Below are 23749 nucleotides of genomic sequence, written 5' to 3' on the forward strand. Positions count from 1 at the left end.
AAGGAAGTCACAGCAGTAGGACAGTGATAGTTCCGCAGCTTCAGCATACAGACTCTCAACCGGGCTATTGTAAAAGGAGCCAGTGGCCAAACGGATGCCATGATGGTGGATAGCATTGAGACGGTGTAAGAGAGATGGACGTGCAGACGCATGAACAAAGCAGCCACAGCTGGGTTTCAAACAGATAAGGGACCAGTACAAATGGAGGAGGGTGGTTCAATCGGCACCCCACGATGTACCATTGAGGACATGTAAGACATTGAGGAATCGCATACAGCAGGCTGCCAGGTAAGACACACGGGAGGACCAAGACAGTTTTCTATCAAGCAGCCCCAGTAGTTTTGTAGTTTCAACGAACGGAAGGGCAACAGGCCCAAGGTGTAAAGGCAGTGGGAGAAACCAATTGAGCTGCCAGAAGCTCATACAGATGGCTTTGTCACTGGAAAAACGAAAGCATTGTCAATACTCCAGGAGTAAAGATGATCAAGACATCTCTGAAGAAGTCATTCAGTGAGACATGTCCAGGAGAACTGCCATAGATGGCAAAACTGTCAACAAAAAGGGAGACGGAGATACCTGGTGGGAGACAGGCCATTATAGGATTAATGGCAATAGCAAAGAGTACAATGAGGAGAGAGCCCTTAGGCACACAATTTTCCTGAATAAAGGTGTCCGACAAGGCAGAAACAACACACACCTTGAAAACTTGGTCTTTTAAAAATTCCTGAAGTAAACAGGGCAGGTGGCCACGGAAGTCCCACATGTAAAGAGTATGGAGGATACCTGTTCTCCAGAGTATGGAGGATACCTGTTCTCCAGCAGGTGTGGCAGGCCTTCTCCAAATTGATAAACATGGCCACAGTCTGGGATTTCCACAGAAAACCATTCATGACATGGGTGGACAAAGTGACAAGATCGTCAAGTGCAGAATGTCACGCTCGAAATCCACACTGCACATTCGTTAGTAAATTGCAACACTCCAGCCACCATACCAGCCAGACATGAATCATATGTTCCATCATCTTATGAATGCAGCTTGTGAGAGAGATGGGGTGGTAGTTAGAAGGAAGGTTTTTGTCCTTACTGGGCTTAGGTATGGTATGGTATGGTATGGTGGCTTCACGCCAACATCTGGGAAATGTGCCCTCTGCCCAGATATGGTTGTACTTGCCCACAAGAGAAAGATTCTGCAACATCCACATGTGGACGCCATCTGACCCTGGGGTGGAGGATCAGGATGAATGAGAACATGATCTAGCCCGCTCATAGTAAAGATGGCATTGTAGCACCCACGATTCAAAGAAGAGAAGGGTATTGCCTGAGCCTCCTCCACTCATTTCCAATGAAGAAAAGCAGGATGATAATGGGAAGAGCTCAAAATTCCTGCAAAATGGTGGTCAAAGGTGTTGGAGATAGCAATAGGGTCCACAATGACATCATCTGCTACTGTCAGGCCAGATATTTGGGAATGGACCTTGGTCCCAGACAGCCGTCAGAGGTTGGCCCACATGACAGAGGAAGGGGTGGAACTGTTAAAAGAACTAGTGAACGAAATCCAGCCAGCTCTTTTGCTATCCCAAAGAGCATGACAACACTTTGCATGCATCTGTTTATAATGAATACAGTTTTCCATCGTAGGATGATGGTTAAAATTGTGGAGAGCATGTCTCCATGTGCAAACTGCGTCACAGCATGCCTCGGTCCACCAAGGGACTGGGACATGGTGTGGTAAAGAGGAAGTGTGAGGAATTGAATGTTCTGCAGCAGTAAGGATAACATTTGTGAGATATTCCACCTGGTCATCACAACTGGGGAAATCTTTTTCATCGAAGGTCGCCAGGGAGGAGTAAAGCTGCCAGTCAGCCTTAGTAAGCTGCCATTCGGGTGTGCACGCACTTGGGTCAGGAATCAGCAGACACATAGCACACTGGAAATGGTTGCTTGAGTAGGTGTCAAAAAGAACAGACCACTCAAGATGATGGGCAAGCTGGGCAGTGCAGAAGGATATGTCAAAATGGGAATAGGTGTGCGAGGAGTTGGAAAGGAAAGTGGGTGCTCCAGTGTTAAGACAGAAGAGGTTAAGGTGGTTAAGAAGATCAACCTAGAGGTCACCTCTCTGACAGGTCCTAGGAGAACCTCAAAGAGTATGATGCACACTAAAGTCAGCGAGCAGCAAAAATGAGGGAGGTAGCTGCCCTATAAGCTGATGAAAGCCTATCCTGGTGACACTGAATGATGGAGGGAAGCAAATGGTACAGGTAGGGAAGGAAAAGGCGAACTGCAGCAGCTTGAAGATGGGTAGTCAGGGAGATGGGTTGACTATGAACGTCATCGCGTATGAGCAGCATGACGCCCCCCATGAGATGGGATGGCGACCTCAGGAGGAAGGCCAAAATGAACCGGGAAGTAATGTGAAAGCTCAAAGGACACAATTTTGTTTCTTGAAGGAAGAGTACAAGGGGATGCTTCAATGCTAAAAGCAGCCGTAAATGCTCTTTGTGGGACCAAAGGCCGCAAACAAAATGGCTCTGAGCACTATGGGTCTTAACATCTTTGGTCATCAGTCCCCTAGAACTTAGAACTACTTAAACCTAACTAAGCTAAGGACATCACACACATCCATGCCCGAGGCAGGATTCGAACCTGCGACCGTAGCGGTCACGCAGTTCCAAACTGAAGCGCCTAGAACTGCACGGCCACACCGGCCGGCAGGCCGCAAACATTCCATTGGAGGAGAGTCATGATGAGGAAGAGATGTAGAGGTGTCACCTTGGAGGCTGCTGAATGCCAGCCTGTGAAGAGTCACTACTATAGAGCACAGAAGCAGGAGGATACTGCTCCATGGGTTCCACATAAGCATCAGCTTGCTTGTGGTGTCGGTCTGTGGAGTACAACGCTGAAAAATGGTTGGTGTTGTGCACCGGCGACACGGAGGCCAGCTGGGCTAAGGTATCACATGGCGACACCGTCAAAGAGGATCTTTGAGTCGGTGAAGGAGAAGACCGTTTGCTTTTGGTAGACTTCTTTGAGCCTTTCTGGTTAGAGGAAGACTCAGATGATGGTTGGCTGGAGGGACATACGAAGTCTTCACGGTAGTACTCCTCCTGTCCTTTCCGGCCTACTGGCTGTGTAGCTGGTGGCTTTGCCCTTGAGGCAAGAGTTTGATGGCTTCTTGCATAGCTGGACGGGGGGACGGTGATGCTACCTTGACACTGGGTGATTTCACAACCTCAGAGCTGAATTGGAGGTCACATGTCTGCATGGCCATGTCCTTCATGGAGCGAGGGGTAACAAGAACAGAACTATAGGTGCCAGACGGAAACACGCAGGGTTTGTGACTAGCCAATAACTTGCAAGCGACTGGGTAAGGCCCTTTTTCCTTTCCCCTGATTCTCTTGGACAGACCACTCATCAAAACACACGGGACAATCCCAAGAGGAGGCGGCATGCCCACCATTGCAGTTGATACAGTGGGGAGAAGGAGGCCGACAATCGCCCTTGTGCGCATCCCTGCCATAGGTGGCTGGGTGCTGATGAGGTGTTCTAGTGTGGTTGAAATGATGACACTGAAAGCACTGCATCGGGTTCAGAATGAACAGGCAGACTATGATAATTTCATAACCTGCTTTGATCTTAGACGGAAGCACCACTTGAGAAAAAGAGTGTGGGTGGGCACTAAGGAGGAATCTGCCTTTCATTACCTAGTGGTTGGCAATGACACTCTGATCAGAGAGGTAAGATTGTATTTTGGCCTCAGTTAGACCGCCGAACAGCCTAGCATAAATAACATCATGGGAAGAATTCAAAGTTCTATGGGCCTCGACACGAACATGGTAGCCATGGAGAAGTGAGGCAGCAAGTGGTGGTTGTGCTTGAGAATTGGAACTAGTTTCCAAAAGCAAAGTGCCAGTCCGTAAATGAGAGCAGGATTTCACAGGGCCGGCAATTGCATCAACACCTTTCTGAATAAGAAATGGATTTATCATGGTGGAGGACTGACTGTCTTCAGTATGTGAGACCACGAGGAACCGTGGTGCAGCGGAAAGGGTCTTTGAATTGTTAGCCTCATTACGTTTACGTTTCATAGACATTGATTGTGAAGATGGTTGACTCATTGTGAGAAAATCCTCCATGATTGCCAGCGTGTCCGATGGTGTGTTCCTTCCAACTGGGGGCCCCTTTCGCAAGGGAGCGCACCCGCCTCAGGTGATTGTTCGCATCTCAAGTCACACCTCCTGAACACCTGACAGAGGGACCAATCGGCAATTTGGGAAGGTTGCAGCTAAGGCAATCACCCCTCTCTGGGCCTTGCCCACCCCTCCCTGGGCCTTGCCTGTACCAGACTGTACATTCAAACCCTACCTGTCGATCTGGGGCTGGGGCGTCTGTTAGGCATCAGACGCCTGGGCCGGCCTTCAGGAGCACGCAGGGAGGAAGAAGAAAAATAGGAACCTCAAATGCTGAAGCACAACAATGAGAGGAGAAGGGAAACAAAGAAAGGAAAACGGAGTGAAAAACAACGGTGAGACTGTTCTTATGTCAGCGACACACGATGCAGAACTTTCCCAATAACACCCCAGACATGTTCCCCAAGGGAGAGGAAAAAGAACAGCAAGAGGAGAGACATGCAGTATGGAAGGGAAAAGATGCTGCAAAGGCTGGGGCTCCATGGTAGCCAAGCACAAACCTAGCAAAGAGTGGCACTGCAAAGGGAAACCCCTCTACCCAGTTACAGCTGGAGACACAGAATCACTGTCAGATGTTGTATCATCTGAACCTGGAGTCATATTGTGAGATAAGTTATGAGCCTAAAGTAGTTTCCATTCACTGAAAGGTTCATTATGCAATTCAGGGTTAAAGGGGTGGGGGTGAGGGGGTACAGGACAGGAGGATTTCTTCAAATTGTCTTTTATGAGCCTGAAAAGTATGCAGGCAAGAAGAGAGTGTTAATGCAGTCACGAAGTGGGTTGCAAAGTGTTCAGCAACTGTCAGTGCAGCCATGTGAATACCATGATGAATGAAGGACACCTGGCAGAGTTGATCTTTGGTGGTCCAGTAGATTGAGGAGCCTGACTCACACCTGGAATGCAGAGGCATACATTTCCAAGAAGGAGACACTGTGCTCCCAGTATTCCTTCTTGCTGCATTTAATTCAGTAGTGAGCCTTTGCACATAGCTTTTTAAAGCAAGGGTGGCTCAAGGGCCACTTTCTGGAAACGAAGGTTAGCAGATGGTCACACCTCTTAAAAAGATTGACTTCATTAGTTAACACTGTATTTCAGAAAAGGTGTAAAACTATACCATAAAAAATAATTAAATGAAAACAAAATAAAATGGTGACAGTTATACTCAGTTTACTTGTTGTGCTAATTTCATATCATCTATAGCTGCCAGCACATTTAATTTTAGAATCAGTTTAAGGAGGCAAATGCAGCCTATCATCCCCCCCCCCCCCTTAAAAAAAAAAAAATCAGGAGTGATACTCCTTGTTGAGAAACTCATCACAGCGTGTCACATAATTTCTATTGCGGAGCATCTATGTTTACTCATGTTGGTTTTTAAGAAAGAAAAACTTTGCCCACCAATGTATGTAGAGCCAAGTATAGAGAACACATTCCCAGAAAACTTCTTCATGCAAGGAAATTCTTTAGCAAATGAATACTTGTAAAAGTCAAGCAATTTGACAATGTGAAACATTTCATTCATGGTGTGATCTGACTGCATTTCAATAAATTCAAGCTGTAGCTCCTCAGGTGCTGTATCACCATCAGCAGTGATGGAATGAGAGAAAAAATTGAATTTAAGATCAACTTTTAAGTCTTCTTGTGACCTTCTGCTCCAAATTCTGCAGACAACCCCCAAGCTTATCAGAAACACTTTCAGGCACTTTCTGTTTTCCTCATAAAGGGAAACGAAAAGAGATGCCTACACCTGCTTCCTTTGTCAGTAGACCTATTGGACCTATTGTGTTTTGAAAGATCTTACAAGCTTTCATATTTTATGCGAAATAACTCCTTTCCCTGGAATGTCATGTTCATTTCATTCAATTTGTCAGATATATTAGGCTGCAAACATCATCTCATATCTCCACTCCTCACAAAATCATGAGATACCTCCTTGTCTACAAATATGAGGATTTATTCTGCAATGCCCAGACTCCTTTAACACTTGGCCAAGGATCAACTAACTCAAGCTGTTGTTGTAAATTATATCTTCCCCAAAGAAAAGATTTCAATTGTCTGTGGTGCAGTGTCCTAGCTCTGATTGTGTCCACAACATCAACAATACAGTCTGCCTCTACCACATGCTTTAAATCCAGTGCTGCTTTACAGAGGCTCTCCTGATGAAAATGCAGTGAAAATACAAGATATTACAGTCAGTCTCTTGTGCTTGTATCCTGTTTTCTAAAAGCTTAACCATACCTACAAGTTTCCCACAGAATGCTCTGACCCTTTTCTTGTAATGCTAGTCGTTTCATTCCAGGACAAGCCATTTTTCTCCACACATTTGACAGCACACTCTAGCAAGTCCCGACTAGTGGTTCTATCTGTCATTGACTGGTGGTCACATAACCCCTTTCACAATGAAATTGTCATTAATTCCATGGATAAAGATGAGTATCTGTGCACTGTCTTCATTATCTGTGCTCTCATCCACTGACTAAGAAAAGGAAAAAAAAATCTTTGCTCTCAGTCTTCAGTTTTTCTGTGAGTTTTTTCACTATTTGAGTCCTTATAGAGCTCTATAGTCTTTGACAATGGAGTGCTTTCAAATTTGCTTCTAAGATCAGGACACAATATGGCTGCATGCACTACCATACAGCTTAATAACCATCCAAAAAAAGCTTCTTGCATTCTCTAGATCATAGGCTACCAAGAAACTTGCTTCTGTGGTATTATTTTAAAGTGTTGTTTGTTTTGTAAATATGATTATTGCTTCTTCAGCCTTGTCACAAAATCTGCGACTTCTGTTTTGTGTTCTTCCTCAAAAAGTCTGCAGACAAATTTACTATGTTTTCTTTTGCAAATCTTTTCAGGTCATACTCCTTATATACAGCTATCATTTCATGACACAAGCAGCACACTGCTTCATCCACTGTGTTAACTAAGAAATAATTGTTTGTCCATTCTTCATTAAACATACAACATTCATGACTCATTTTATGTATTTTTGGAGGGTTCATGTTTCAATAAAGTTGGGAATTTATACATTTACTGTTGCATAAGCAAAATATAAACCACATCAACTAAAAAATCAGTATACATTGTGCTATAAGGGCACGTCAAGTTTGCATTTGGTGCAGTGGCTGATGGGAGTGACCGTAAATGGGAAATGCCTTTCTGGCCACTACCCTCAGTCACTGTGATGAATGTTGACTTGGTTTGCATGATTAGTTTCTACAATACACGTGGGTAATGGCGTGGTCATCCTAATAGAAAATTTTGGTCACGCACAGGTCAGAAATCTCAGTGCAAGGTGGATTTTTCTGACTGTTTTGGCAAGCTGCACAAGAACCCATAATAGGCTGCATGTGGTATGCGGGCAGCTACACTCCTGGAAATGGAAAAAAGAACACATTGACACCGGTGTGTCAGACCCACCATACTTGCTCCGGACACTGCGAGAGGGCTGTACAAGCAATGATCACACGCACGGCACAGCGGACACACCAGGAACCGCGGTATTGACCGTCGAATGGCGCTAGCTGCGCAGCATTTGTGCACCGCCGCCGTCAGTGTCAGCCAGTTTGCCGTGGCATACGGAGCTCCATCGCAGTCTTTAACACTGGTAGCATGCCGCGACAGCGTGGACGTGAACCGTATGTGCAGTTGACGGACTTTGAGCGAGGGCGTATAGTGGGCATGCGGGAGGCCGGGTGGACGTACCGCCGAATTGCTCAACACGTGGGGCGTGAGGTCTCCACAGTACATCGATGTTGTCGCCGGTGGTCGGCGGAAGGTGCACGTGCCCGTCGACCTGGGACCGGACCGCAGCGACGCATGGATGCACGCCAAGACCGTAGGATCCTACGCAGTGCCGTAGGGGACTGCACCGCCACTTCCCAGCAAATTAGGGACACTGCTGCTCCTGGGGTATCGGCGAGGACCATTCGCAACCATCTCCATGAAGCTGGGCTACGGTCCCGCACACCGTTAGGCCGTCTTCCGCTCACGCCCCAACATCGTGCAGCCCGCCTCCAGTGGTGTCGCGACAGGCGTGAATGGAGGGACGAATGGAGACGTGTCGTCTTCAGCAATGAGAGTCGCTTCTGCCTTGGTGCCAATGATGGTCGTATGCGTGTTTGGCGCCGTGCAGGTGAGCGCCACAATCAGGACTGCATACGACCGAGGCACACAGGGCCAACACCCGGCATCATGGTGTGGGGAGCGATCTCCTACACTGGCCGTACACCACTGGTGATCGTCGAGGGGACACTGAATAGTGCACGGTACATCCAAACCGTCATCGAACCCATCGTTCTACCATTCCTAGACCGGCAAGGGAACTTGCTGTTACAACAGGACAATGCACGTCCGCATGTATCCCGTGCCACCCAACGTGCTCTAGAAGGTGTAAGTCAACTACCCTGGCCAGCAAGATCTCCGGATCTGTCCCCCATTGAGCATGTTTGGGACTGGATGAAGCGTCGTCTCACGCGGTCTGCACGTCCAGCACGAACGCTGGTCCAACTGAGGCGCCAGGTGGAAATGGCATGGCAAGCCGTTCCACAGGACTACATCCAGCATCTCTACGATCGTCTCCATGGGAGAATAGCAGCCTGCATTGCTGCGAAAGGTGGATATACACTGTACTAGTGCCGACATTGTGCATGCTCTGTTGCCTGTGTCTATGTGCCTGTGGTTCTGTCAGTGTGATCATGTGATGTATCTGACCCCAGGAATGTGTCAATAAAGTTTCCCCTTCCTGGGACAATGAATTCACGGTGTTCTTATTTCAATTTCCAGGAGTGTATTTGTCCACCCCTGGTTTAAAGTGATGATTGTGGTCTCCGAAGGACACTGCTTGAGACTGTGCAGGATTCTTCAACAGTTCTGAACAGCTGTTGCAATGTATTTGGTCCACTGTCGTACCAGTCACCAGTAGAGGGAGGCTGTAGAAAGGGGAACAGCACTTCGTATATAATGAGTGATTGTGCCAAAGCTGCATCACTCAAACATGTTGATACAACCAGACTGAGAAGAGATGAAGGTGATGGCAGAGGTGTACAAGTTCCAACTGACTCTTCAGAGAGCCCAACATGGCAGCTGGTCTGTTGGGTAGTGACAAGTGATAAGACCACCTGAAAGGGTGCACTGACACAAAAATCATCAAGTAGTGACTACTTGAGGAAAAGACTGTATGGTCAACAGCTAAAAAGGTACCATGGGTGACACTAAAGTGGGAAAGAGTACCATCACTGATGAGACACAGATCACTATAAGAAAGAAGCCGGTCAAGCAGAAGGTCCTTATCATACAACGTGGAAGTTCCATACACAGGGTGACGCACAGTGAAATCTGCAGGAAAGAGTAAGAAGAGTGGGGGAGGGAGGACGCACCAGGGGGTGAGAGATGTTGGATTCCCTGCATGGGAAGAAATAATGTTACAAATGGTGATAACTGGGATCATTTGCACTTGCACTGCTATTGCTTCCAATGTGGTATGGCTGGAAACCACTCATGGAAGACATCTTTGCGAACCACTGTACAGACCCATCTACACGAGCTCTCTGTGCCAATACGGTTCTGACAGAATGTTGAAGAGTTGGGGTGTGTGGGTGGCGTGAGGGGTGAGTGGGGTATTGTGTTTCCGAAAGTTACTTAGTTTTGTTTCCCTCCCATAGCATGGCCAACGACTTAAAGTTCTTCAGGTCATAACAACATGCACTGAAGAATTACAGCCTGTCTGAAAAGACTGCCAGAGCCTCACGGATGTTGGCTGAGGACAGGAGGACTGCTGAACCACAGTAAGTGTTGTTACAAGAATCCCTCTCTATATAGTTCAGCAAAGCAATATTCAAGGGGAGGATCCAGATGGGATGGGTTATGAAGCAGCTGTTTGTTATTGAACACGTGCTCAGCAGCATTTCCACTACTGGGTGGTGATCTGCTCTTGGCCACTGTTTGGTGATAACCATTCATTCATTCATTCATTCATTCACTCAAGTGGACACCTGGTTGGCATCATTCCCATGTAAAAGGGTGTGAAGGAGTTAAGCAGAGGTCGCATATGATATTACTGTTTTCATTGGTAGATCTGCCTCTGATAAGGTAGGATATGCCTGTGAAAGGACTCAAGTATGATGCGTTGGATGGGTGCTTAGAACGGAGGTACAATGCATGTGACAAGATGATGGAAGTTTGATGAGGCATACAGATAGACTCATAACCCTCTCTATACCAGCTGCCACCCACCCATCTCTCCAGCCCTGTCTCCCTCTCTGCATCTCCATTCACCTAATGTCCACACCATCTGGTACAATCCCTTACTCCAATTGAGTTGCCGTTCTGTTACAATGTAGTTGGCTCAGAGAATATAGCAGAGAGAGTGTGAGAGAGAGAGAGAGAGAGAGAGAGAGAGAGATAGGATTGATTTTTGTGTGTGTGTGTGTGTGTGTGTGTGTGTGTGTGTGTGTGTGTGTGTGCTTTTTTTTTTTTTTTTTTTTTTTTTGCCCGTTAGCTCAACAGAAGTATCTGTCTGAAAGCTAACCAATGTACTCAGTCTTATTTGTGTGTCCATCAACAACTCATTCCTGAACAACATTGTGAATAGCTATCTTTACTCTTTCCAGACATTTCAAAAACACTCAAAACAGATTGTTATAATCTCAATGCAGGGCGCATTATAAGAACCATGCAGGAAAAAGGTATTTGTACAATACCTGGTGGATTTTTATTAGAGCGCATTCTAAATTATGCTTGTGCATCTGTTAACACCACATATGATTCTGCACATCCCATGCAAGCATCTGAATCCAACATATACTACAAACTAGGAAAAACATGCTTTACAAAAACATCTCATAACATACCTGGTTGACATTTATGTGCACAATGCTGTTGTGTGTCTGCTGCAAAAAAAAAATATGTTCACTAGATCTCCTCATTTTCTTGCCTGAAAACATTAATAAGGTTACATTTTTCTAGTATATTTTCAAATATGAGGGGCAATCAAAAGCTTCTGTTTGAGGGTGTTGTTGCAGCTCATATGCAACTGAGCATGACTGCAATATGGGTACACAAGCACCAACATGAAGGTAAGGGATTAGTGTGGCATTTATATCTTTCTGGCATGAGTGTGATAAATTGGGAAACGTGAACTATGGGGACATTTCACCAAATGCACCGAAAAGGAGCAACATGCTGTTAATCTTTCCTTGGTTGACAAAGGACAAACACTGGTAGATATCCATCAGAGAATGGATCCATATTGGAAATATTGTAACACAGAAGTTATGCCAACTCAAGTGGGAGACACTTAAGTACCTGATTACCATGCCTTCAGTCCCTTAAAAAAGGCCTTCCAGGAGAAATGATCCCTATTGGATGAGGATGTGCAGCAGGCAGTTACAGATATCTTCATGCAGTAGGACACATTGTTTTACCAAACAGGTATCTTCAACCTGGTTTGTTGGTGGGATGACTGCCTCAGTGTTCATTGTGATTTTGCCTGATTAGCATACCAATTCTGGATGGTATGGCAAACAGAAACTGCTTGATCACCCCTTATACATTTGAAATAAGTCCGCCCCGGTAGCTGAGTGGTCAGCGTGACAGACTGTCAATCCTAAGGGCCCGGGTTCGATTCCCGGCTGGGTTGGAGATTTTCTCTGCTCAGGGACTGGGTGTTGTGTTGTCCTGATCATCATCATTTCATCCCCATCGACGCGCAGGTCGCCGAAGTGGCGTCAAATCAAAAGACCTGCACCAGGCGAACGGTCTACCCGATGGGAGGCCCTAGCCACACGACATTTCCATTATTTGAAATATAATTCAACAAGACTGTTTTTTTTTCATATTTTAAGAACAAGTCTGCATGTTACAAAGTTATTGCATACTTTCTAGCATACAAAGGTACCATGGGTGGGAGGGAATGGTACAGACGAAAATGTAAAAAATAGAGCTTAAGCAGTTTTTGGTATAAGTGAAGACAACAACCACCAAATACACTGCGCAACAGAAGGATCACTTTTTTGAAACCCCGTAAATGTCTTCCATTCAGATGAATAAATTTGAAATTTGTCACAAAGATGCCTATAACCTTTCTCTGTAATGATGCAAAAGCAACATTTCAAACAGTAAGAAGTCGGGGAAAAGAAAGGTGGCAGGGGGCACAGCTGAGAAGTTCGTCAGCTGTAAGTTGGATTATTGATGTCACACTGGCACCAAATTTTGCCACAATTCTGCCCAATCCCACTATGCATGTGTCACATGATGGGGAGGTCATTACACTCCCTCTTACCCACAACTAGTATTGAAATCATGCAGTTTTCTTATGTGTGGCCAAGGAAAACATTTCAGACATCTTGCCACTCAGGATCGGCATGAAAAGGCCTCAGACAGTGGCATAAAGGTCATCAATGAAACCCCCCTTCCCCTGTGGCACTGATTCCTACACATTTCACGGTTTAAAATGACAGTTTGCAGTGTGATAAGCAACAGGACAGTGTTTAACACTGCTGCCACCTCCTGTGGATTTGAATCCTACTCTAAGGACATTGTTGGGCTGCAACCCAATGAATGTGATCAGACGTCTATGAAATGTAGTGGGACTGCAGTTTTTGTGATGGCATCCAGAGTGGAGCCATTAGAGGCTGTTGAAAACCATTTGATGACATCTGAAAGTGATCCAAGGCAGAAATCAGTTTTTATGCTTTTTTTATCCCTCCTTCATGGCCTTCTATGGTTTGATCATATGAGAGAAGGGCAGCATGCAAAGTTAAGAAGTGCGTGAATAAAAAATAAAATGACAAATGGTCTCTCTAAGACCTCCCCCAGTTCAGCAACAACCTCAGTGCAACCCACACACCTTAGTTGAGCATATTTCATATACACCTGTCAGAAACTTCAACACACATTCTGCCTTGCAGCTGCTCTAGTGTCTGAAGGCAGGCAAACACCACCTGAAGGGTGTCAAAGGGTTACTTAACCTTCATGCACTAGAACAGTCATGAGGCTGAATGAGTCTCAAAGCTTCTAACAGTTACATTTATAAAGTGTTCAACAAAGGTGCATGGGTGGCACTAAGAGTGTTATTGATCTGAAGGGAAGGGGGCGGGTGGTTGTCTTACAGGGTTCCTTTGCCATTTGATTCATTCACATCTTAATGTTGCACCCCCTCCCCCCCTCCCCCCCCCCCCCCCCATGATCATGCCATAACAAAGCACATAAAAGGAAGGCTGAAAAAGCATAAAAATGTATTTCTGCTTTGGAACACATTCAGATTTCTTCAAATGGTTTTCAACAGTCTCTAATGGCTCCACCCTGTATAGCATAGCATAAATTGCACTCACACTACACTCCAAAGCGGTCACATTATGTTCAATGGAGTTAAAGCCACTTGATATCCTTAGAGTGGAGTTGAAATGCCCAAGGAGTGGCAGCAGTGTTGAACATTGTGAAGAATGTTGTTCTGTTGCTCACTGCACTGCAAAATGTTGTTTTTTACTACAAAATGTGTGGGAATCAATGCCTCATGCGAAGGGGTAGTTTCACTGATGCTCTTTATGCCACAACATGAGGCATTTTCATGTTGATTGTTAGTGTGTTTGAAATGTTTTCCTCAGCCACCCGTAAGCAAAGCATATTGTTTTAAAGTTGGTTTTCATGGTTCTCATGTCCATCGCAGAGGTGTCAAAAGAAGGGGTGAAATGTAGGTAAGAGGGGCTGTGACAACTTTCCCAGCATGTGACACTTGCAAGGTATGGTTGGGCAGAATTGTGGTGAAATCTGGTATCAATGTGAAATCACTAACGCACCTTACTATTCACATGAACTTCTGAGATGCAGCCTTTTATTTTTTGCATGTGTTGACACCTTACTGTTCAAAGCATTGTTGAGTTGGAGGGTGATGCGGCACGGTGCCACACCTTTGTACCATTACAGAAGAAGGTTGTAGGCATCTTGGGGATGAATTTCAAACCCATGCATCAGAATGGGAATAGTGCTGATTAGTACACAACCTTATTAAGTAGAAGTTGGACACACACACACACACACACACACACACACACACACACACACACACACACACACATTCTCCCTCTGTAGCAGTCCACATGGGATAGACTGTTCCCATAACCTTACATTGGACTAGAATGGAGTAGGATATCAGCCACATCATTTTGAAATGGACCATTCTGGCATTTACGGAATCCAAGAAAATCTAAATATGAATCACTGATGGGAGTTTAAACCAAGCAACCCTGAAACACATCACTCAGAAGGCAAGGACTAGGAAAGAAATGAAGGAATGAAGATTAGAATTTAGTGTCTCATCAACAACAAGATCATTAGAGTTGGACCATAAACACTGACTGAAGAAGGATGGGATGTGGTTCACAATACAACCATCTTGGTACTTGTCTCAAGTAATTCACGGAAGCCACATAATACCTATGTTTGTGTGACCAGAAGGGAAAGCGAACCCCGGTCCACTCAATTGTGAGTCCAGGGTCCAATCACTGTTACATCTTGCTGGGTGCAAGGACTAGGGTGAGGAGAGAAAGAGGAGAATTGGAATACCTGGACACAAACAGTTTGACCAGGGCAGGGCTAATTGTGGCACATGCGGAAAAGTGAGGGGAAATGGGGGTGGGGGAGAGGGACAATAGAAGTCTATTTATACATAATTAAGGTGAAAGGAGAAAGTAATATGATATTTTTTGGTGGTGGTAGGGGTGGGGCTCAGAAAATCTTAGGAGACTGGGGCTGAGGTAGGTGGTAGGCAGGAATGTGAATAAACTGAAATCATGATTGTGGGACTGAAAGTCTGTACTGGATGTATGGTTTCTCCCTGTGCAATTTAGAAAAGTTGGTGTTGTAGGTAAGAGGGTGGGATTGGGGGGACATGATGAGAAATCCTCATTAAGATTGTACACATTGCAAAAGAGCAATTCAGATCAAATATATGCTGAACACACAAAGTTCTGCAACTGAGTGCCAATACTGTCCCTATGCTACAGTTTGTTGGTGACTACGATGGTTGACCATGTACTCACCTGCATTTGCATATAGTCTGTATCTACTGTGAGAGGATATACCACTAACAGGACTATATCAGGAAAAGTTGCATGAAACACAGTAACACATCTTGCTCTTGGGTTTTTCATGTCTGGCATGGTTTTAGTAGCATGACTGGCATCAAGATATTGCAGGATACTTTTACATTAGACAGGTGAAGAAATATCATTTTGTGCAAAAATTTTGAGGAGGATGCTCCTCATTCATGGCACAATGAAATTTAGTTTCAGCTCCTATGGACGCTGTGGGTCAACGTCTTCACTCCATGGTGGTAAAGTGTGATAAGGGTTTGTGGAGGCTTATTGTGTTTGGATGAAATATTAGGAGCATGGGAACACTTTATCTGGAAGATCTGTTTGTGGGCTAAGCTGGAGGGTAGTGTCTGCCAGTAAAGGTACTGGAAAGGCCTTCAGCTGTTTCTAATTATTTATTTCTATCCCTTTTCTTATGTTGTTACCTTCTTTTCTGTAGCCCTCATCCTCCCTACTGCTCACTTCTCTGTACCTCTTGTCTTTTCCACAGTCATTCAGGAGTATTACACTGTGGTCCATAATGTCATCACTCCCTGAATGACTTGGTTAAAAATGTCAGGGGAAGGCAACAGTATATCACTTAAATAGGGTGCTTTCTAACAAACAATTTGCTGAAACTTCTTGGCAGATTAAAACTGTGTGCCAGACTGAGACTCGAACTCGGGACCTTTGCCTTTTGCGGGCAAGTGCTCTACCATCTGAGCTACCCAAGCATGACTCACAACCCATCCCCACAGTTTCAATTCTGCCGGTACCTTGTCTCCTACTTTCTGGAAACAATTTGTTATTTACGTAAATCAGGCTCCAGCTTAATTACAGCTTTAACTTATCTCGTAGACACATGATGGATTTCAAGAAGTTTCATTTATAAAAGGGACATATTTTTTTGAATAACTGTCAAAGATAGCATCAATAAAATAGAGGCTGTTAATAATGACACCATGTAAGAGTCAGTAACCAAAACTGTCCACAGCTTCGCAGTTCACAGCAAACCACATGCCAGTGGCTTGGGGTCATACTGCTTCCTTCAACTGTCTGGTTTTTCAAAATAAAAGGAAATTACATGCATTTAAATCAAGTGATTGGCTGGACAGCTGATATCACCATACGGAGAGATCATATGGCCATGACAAGTGCTCATTTGAAACACAAGAATTGTTTCTATGACAACTTGGACACCCACACCATGTATACCACCCTCTGGTATAACTGCTGATAACTTGCTTTTCTCATGTTCACTACCTAATCATTTACCTTTCCATGTACCCATCTCAACCTGCCAATACACTATCGTCAGTGCTTTTTCTTAATCTTGGCCTTTCTTTCGTCACCCTGTATCAAATGGGTATGTTAAAAAAGATGTACCATGAGGTTTGTAAAACATGAAGGTATAACAGTACTGCTCAAGAAACTCAAATGGAAATCACATGATGAAAGGCAACACAGTTGTTGCATAATGCTGTTGGGTACATTTAGAGATAACCAGCTATCATTTGGGGTTGACTGTGAACAAGTTATCCTGCCTGCATTATACATTCCATGAGGGGAGAATAAGCTATGAGGGATTTAAGCAAGTACAGGAGCATACAGACAACCAGTTTCCCTCTCTCCATATTCAAATGGAATAGGATATGGAGTGTATAATATTAGTAAAAGTTTTTTCCATTATACACCGTACAGTACTTACTTTCATACTTATGAAACATCTGCACGTTACGAGGAATTTCAGTCCTGTCTATGACACTGCATTCCCTTTGTTTTTTTGAGACACAGAGCTGGTAAGCATTTCTTAACATTGGATTCTGAAGAGCCTAATATTTCATGTGGTGTCTGGTCTTACTTTTTACAAATTTACATTTTGCTTTTGGATTAAACTCATTTATTCTAATAGCACAAGAGTTGGTGAATTGCCATATGTTAGCCTATACCTGATTCATCTACATCTACATCTACATACATACTCCGCAATCAACCATAGGGTGCATGGCGGAGGGTACCTTGTACCACAACTAGCATCTTCTCTCCCTGCTCCACTCCCAAACAGAACGAGGGAAAAATGACTGCCTATATTCCTCTGTATGAGCCCTAATCTCTCTTATCTTATCTTTCTGGTCTTTTCGCGAAATATAAGTTGGTGGCAGTAAAATTGTACTGCAGTCAGCCTCAAATGCTGGTTCTCTAAATTTCCTTAGTAGTGATTCACGAAAAGAGCACCTCCTTTCCTCCAGAGACTCCCACCCGAGTTCCTGAAGCATTTCTGTAACACTCGTGTGATGATCAAACCTACCAGTACAAATCTAGCAGCCAGCCTCTGAATTGCTTCTATGTCCTCCCTCAATCTGACCTGATAGGGATCCCAAATGCTCGAGCAGTACTCAAGAATAGGTTGTATTAGTGTTTTAGAAGCGGTCTCCTTTACAGAAGAACCACATCTTCCCAAAATTCTACCAATGAACTGAAGATGACTATCCGCCTTCCCCACAACTGCCATTACATGCTTGTCCCACTTCATATTGCTCTGCAATGCTACGCCCAAATATTTAATCGACGTGACTGTGTCAAGCGCTACATTACTAATGGAGTATTCAAACATTACGGGATTCTTTTTCCTATTCAGTCTTGGAATTCAGTCATACTAGATCTTTTCATTACATGGCTGAACATAAGACATCAACATGACATATAAATTCTCATCAAATGTGAAACACATAGAAAAAATTTATCACCAGCAGAACTAAGACAAAAAATCCATAATACACACCCATCTTTTCTATTTCAGCACCAGCATGGATAACATTAAATGCTGTCATTAAAGCACAAAATGCATCAAATGTCACAACTTGCCAATTTTGGTGCAGATTTTCCACTGATTCCTGTTCAGAAGTGGAACATGAGAGACCTACAACAAAAAGAAGCACAGCTACAAAAACTGTATACATTTAATCAGCTGCAATACATGAACTGCTGCTGAAATTGTGCCACCACAGTGTGAGTCAATAAAAAAAATTAAGTGGAAGTTTATTTCTCTGCAGCTAGCTTTCCAAATGACTGGAAAAATCAATTTATATCACAAGCAACATTAATGTGAACAATACGGTCTTATTTAAGACTTCTCCTACAACACTGCTGTTACTTAAATGTTGATATGGTGATAACTCAGGCATTTAAATTGCACAGATCAAAACCCATAAGGGAGAAACAGCCATTTACAATATCCTCACACACCTGGGAGGATGTTACACATTGATGACCTATGAGTGTGATGACCAAGGATCACATTCCTGTGCAACTACAATGAGTTGAAACCATTTAAGGAGTCAGAAATCGTGTCACAATTATTCCCATACAGACACCCTTATGAGATTCATATGTACCTTTTCTGCTGATGCAGCAATTTCACTTCTGTTGTGCTCATGGCATCCACAGAGGGGGATGAAGGGGCTATTATTGGTAGGCAGTTTCAGTGCTAGGCACATGTTGGCTCATTATGGAAAAAATGTCACATGGCAGAAATGAACCAAATGTGCACTTGATGTGCATTCCAGATGGAACTATCTGCCAGGTAGAAGAGGCCACTCCAGGAGCAATTGAGAGTACAGGTTGCAGTCAGCTCCATATCGTGACTGATACAGGAAACTGTTTTATTTGTAAATTGTTACTCACATCAGCACTGACAATATCTGTCACCTGGGTTCTGGGGCCATATTCAGCTTTTTGCAGAGACTGGTGGAAGTTGTTACGACCTAGCTTCACTTGTGAGGTCTGTGAACAGCTGTTGGTCTGCAGCATTTGTTTGGAGGCCTGATCAGGACACACTATTCAGAGCTGAGTGGAGTTCTAAACCAGTCACTCCACTGGTTCCGTGATAAGACCAACTGTAGACTCCTTGACCTACACTACACAGTGGCGATTTGTTAAAGGAAGCACACTCTAGTAGACAAAGTAGCATCACATAAACCAATTATTACCACATATCAAATAGTCAATGAGGAGACTGAGAATCTCAAAATATTACATGTTAACTGCTGGAATGTTCACAATAAAGTCCTAGAGCTTACTTCTCTTGCAGAAAGCAGTCACCCCCACATCATACTTGGAACTGAGAGCTGGTTGAAACCTGAAGTACATAGTAGGGAAATATCTGACAGCACATGGAATGTATACTGGAAAAAACAGATTAGATTATTCAGGAGGAGAAGGGTTTATGGTGACACACAGAAGTATTAAGTCTAGTAGGATCCAAAAATAATCCAACTGAGACCTAATTCATCTGTATAGAAGCTACAGTAAAACTAAAAATGCTCAGATAATTTTTATGTCAATTATATTTGCTCTGTCTTGGTGATGACAAAACTTAAGCACCAGAGGGAGACGTCACTGACAACATTCCACGAACATTGAACACAGATGGGCTGCAGGGGTAACTCAGCCCCAGGTAACCACACAAAGTGTAGGTACTTCATGCAGAGAGCCAGATTAGGTTCTAACATGCCCACACTAATGGCAGCAAGTTGAAAGAACATCTGCAGCAGCCAAAGGTTCAAGGTTTCAGCTACCTTTAAATCTGAGACAAAGCTCTTCATTTTACAAAGCATTACTACTAAACTGTGATAGATCTTACCAATTTAACAGCAGATACATATTTTGTGTCCTCCTAACAATTCTCTTTCAGTTTGTATCATTCAGCCTCCACAGTTTCCTTGCCAGAACAAAAATGTTTTCTGCTGAATGTTCATGTAACACTTAAGCCATTACTGTCATACATACACAATTTGCCTGCACTCGTTCCTGCAAAAAATATCTTCTAAGAAGTCTACTGACATACATTTACAAGCAATGCTTGTTATTTCACACTTCCATCAGATTTGTGGCCTTCCAAGTAGTGATACAGAGGTGAAAGTTTCGTGATCTACAATGTTAGGAAAGTTATTAACCAGCTTTGATTTAGGTGGCCTGTCCACTACAGACATTTATCTATAGCCAATGGTCTATGTCAGGTCTTTTACATGTTGTCAATTACTGATAAATATACCTTTCTTACTATCTCTCTTTTGAACACCATTAAGTTTTCTTTCTTTATACTTGGTAACAGTTCAAGTTTGTACCTCTGCTGGAGCGCAGAGCAGATAGAGTAGTACATTCTGATCTTAGTAATGGACATAATTATGGGTGTAAGTACACTATTAAACAATGGAAAGTCCACAAGAGAACAACAACAGTATTTTGAAAACGACAAATTGCTACTCACCACATGCAGGAGACACTGAATCACAGAAAGGCACAATGAAAAGAGTGCTGTCCATTTAAGCTTCCAGCCTTCTACTAAAGTAGAAAACACAGACATACATTCAAACAAGCACAGCTTTGACCAGACTCAGTGGCCAGAGACAGTAATCATATTTGTGTGTGTGTGTGTGTGTGTGTGTGTGTGTGTGTGTGTGTGCGTGTGTGTGTGTGTATGTGAGAGTTGTGCTTGTGAGAATGTGTGTGTGCTTTATAATTCAGAAGGCCATTTGACCAAAAACTTAAATGAATAGTAGTCTTTTCATTGTGCCCATCTGTGACTCAATATCTCCTCTATAGGGTGAATAGAAATCTGTTTTTCTTTCGTATTATTGTTGTTAAGTGCACTATTAAATTCTTTCTGTTATGGCCATTAATCATGTTCTGTAACTAAACAAAACTCCAAGATTTCTTACCTGTTCACCATTCCTAAATTCCTGGACCCTGTACATTTATCAATTTCTAAGGACTAATTTGAGTTTCTTTCCAGGAAAGGTTTACACTTTCAGTTTCGTCTTGGGTGACTTAGCTTTTGACAGTGATGTACCTTTCTATCATTAATTCAGTCAGATCATTTAGATGCACTACATCACTCTCATAAGCCATACTACTGTATTCCATGCTATTAATTTTTAAGCTCCTGCACCTACACAATTTGCTCTCTCATATAACTTCCTTTAATTCTAGACTGACAAACATATAGGCTAGTGGATCTCCTTGCCTGAGTTCAATTGTGAATTTAAATTTTCCAGATGTTTGTCCTGAAAATCTGATCATACCTTAAGAACACTATATACTACTAAATCAGCACAAGACTTGTTAAAGGAAGAGACACTTTCTTTTATCATTCTGCTGTTATCTGGCATTCAACAAGGGTTCTCTTATTATGAGAATATAGTATTTTGTGGTGACATTCTGATATAAATGTTTCTTGGATTTCACATCATAATACATTTGTGTGTAAACTCAGGCTTTCAACAACTTCGATAGCCATAGCGTACGGATCTCCGTGCCGGCACGTTCACAGGAGCTCAGTCCGTCAGTTCACCTGATGATGGCGACATGTATGATCGCCGAAATATTGTGTCCGTTGGACACTATAGACTGGCAGCACACCCGTGGATATTTTGACTAACTTCGATTTTCTTATCTAAAAAAGTATTACAGTTAACTCCTGAAGATAATTAATCTCAGAATCCATGTCGTCAAAGGCAATTTTAGCAATATATATAAGTATGTTTAATACTCTGTTTTGAGCTAGATGATGAAAGTTTTGTGCACTGAGATATAGGTCAGTACATGTCGACTTTCAGTAAATAGACGTGCCAAACCACCCTCTAGATTAGCATTCCAGCCAAAAAAATCTGTAAATGGTAATTTTCCTTCTCTCTCCATCTCAGCAATGAGTTTGATATTATTGTGCATAGTATTCATATGAACAATTAACAAATGAAGTGTCACTCTTATTGGTCAACACTTCGATGAATTAAGTGTCACTGAAAATTTATTGTGCACCTGGAGCAGGATTTTGAAGGGGTGGGGGGTAAGGGGGTGGAGTGGAGAAGAATTGCGAACTGTTGAGCTCAGACTGCCTTTGAATGATTCTATAGCTGTTGCTGCTGAATATAATAAACTCACATAACCATTCAATCATTAAAAACCATGGTGAAATTTAATACTGAGACAAAAACTTATCCAAAACCACCAAGAAAGAATAGCATACTTCTCTTATCTTTTACTGAGAAATAGCTGATTGGCTGAAAAGTAAGCTATTGTCACTTGTATTAATTACTATGTGTTACTTATGATTTTAAGAGTAATCATTGATTTTTTGCTGTAGCTTTATCTGTTCTATCAAGGTTTTATTTTCTTATTATTGTGAGTTTTGCAGAAACAATTCTCCACTTTCTACAGAACATAGCTAAAACATGTACAACAAATTATTCAAATTAAGCTACAAGGAAAATAAGCTTGCAGTAACTTACATCGTCTATAGCACAACATTTCTTTCACTTTATCCCACTGAGTGTCAGCCAAATTTGTAATGCAGTGGAGAACTGCTAATGTGCTGTGGTTTTTTGCAAGCAACAATAAACTTGTGTTACTTATGACATCTGTTTGCCAGTATGGTTTACACCATTCTGAAAATGTTTTCTGATATTGGAGTGCCACAATTATTTGACCAAGTACAGAATCCCCATCAATCTGCAAACCGCAAAAGTAAGTTGCATTATACTAACAGATAAAAATATAAAAAAACAGAAGATACATATCTCACTTAAATTGCTACTATTTTTATACTGTATGCAAGAAGTTTACTGCTATTTGAAAGCTGTTTGAGGTATTAACAACTTCAACAGTTGTAAGTTCCTCCAGTTTCCCAGACAGTGGTTTACAGTAAGACAGTGATTTACAGTAGAAAATAAGGGTCTAAATATTTAATTAAATATATTCACAGAGCATCTGAGTAATTCCATCGAGAAATGATCCCATACAGCTTGCGTCAGAAGGTATTGTGCACTTCTACATGCAGGACACTGGAGTACTTTAGAATGAAGAGCACAGCCCTTCACAATCTCTATAGGTCAGCAATAGACAGGTATGTCAATCACCTTACCTGGGATGCTCTGACTGTTTCTATTAGAAATTGGCAACCTCACAAGCTATTTCATCATGGCCACTGCTTACAGGCCTATTTGACTGCACCCCTGTTGATTTTGCAGGTGCACTTCCAAGTTTTATGTGACTCAATGTCACAAACATCTCAAAATTTCTATATGTCTGTCGCCTACACAGCACAATGTCAGAAATAACCTTCCAGGCTTTGTGACAAATGTTTGGCATAGAGGGCCTCCCACACACAAATCTCTAATACCAGCACTCAGTTTACTCCTGCATACAACAGGGTATTACTCATTTACTGACCGCCCCACTCCATCTTCATTTGAATGATGATGCTGAGCATACAGTCAGGACTTTCAAAGAAAAAACAAAAGCAGCTGTCACATCCATACCAACAGAAAATGAATTGTCTTGTTGAGCACCTATAGGGCCATACTGAAATATGAGAAGAGCCCCTTATAACTCCAGTATGGTCGGCCACTCCACCTCATGACAGGAAGCAGCCCTGCACCTGGCACTGCCATGTGGGCCTCTCGCTATGGCTGCCAACCTAAACAGGTTCCCAAAAGC

At 43.1% G+C, this 23749-nt stretch overlaps 1 protein-coding gene across 1 annotated transcript in view; it reads right to left on the reverse strand.

Moving 5' to 3' along the window:
• Window positions 1–23749, reverse strand: part of LOC124555091 (zinc finger FYVE domain-containing protein 26) — a 434713-nt gene that overhangs the window by 356628 nt on the left and 54336 nt on the right. The window contains exons 6-8 of the mRNA XM_047128885.1: window positions 22543–22762; window positions 18036–18173; window positions 11033–11071 (exon numbers count right to left, since the gene is read on the reverse strand). Coding sequence (XP_046984841.1) covers window positions 11033–11071; window positions 18036–18173; window positions 22543–22762 — 397 coding nt within the window. The remainder of the gene's footprint in view (window positions 1–11032; window positions 11072–18035; window positions 18174–22542; window positions 22763–23749) is intronic.

The sequence above is a fragment of the Schistocerca americana genome, chromosome X, assembly GCF_021461395.2.
Source record: "Schistocerca americana isolate TAMUIC-IGC-003095 chromosome X, iqSchAmer2.1, whole genome shotgun sequence".
NCBI lineage: Eukaryota > Metazoa > Arthropoda > Insecta > Orthoptera > Acrididae > Schistocerca > Schistocerca americana.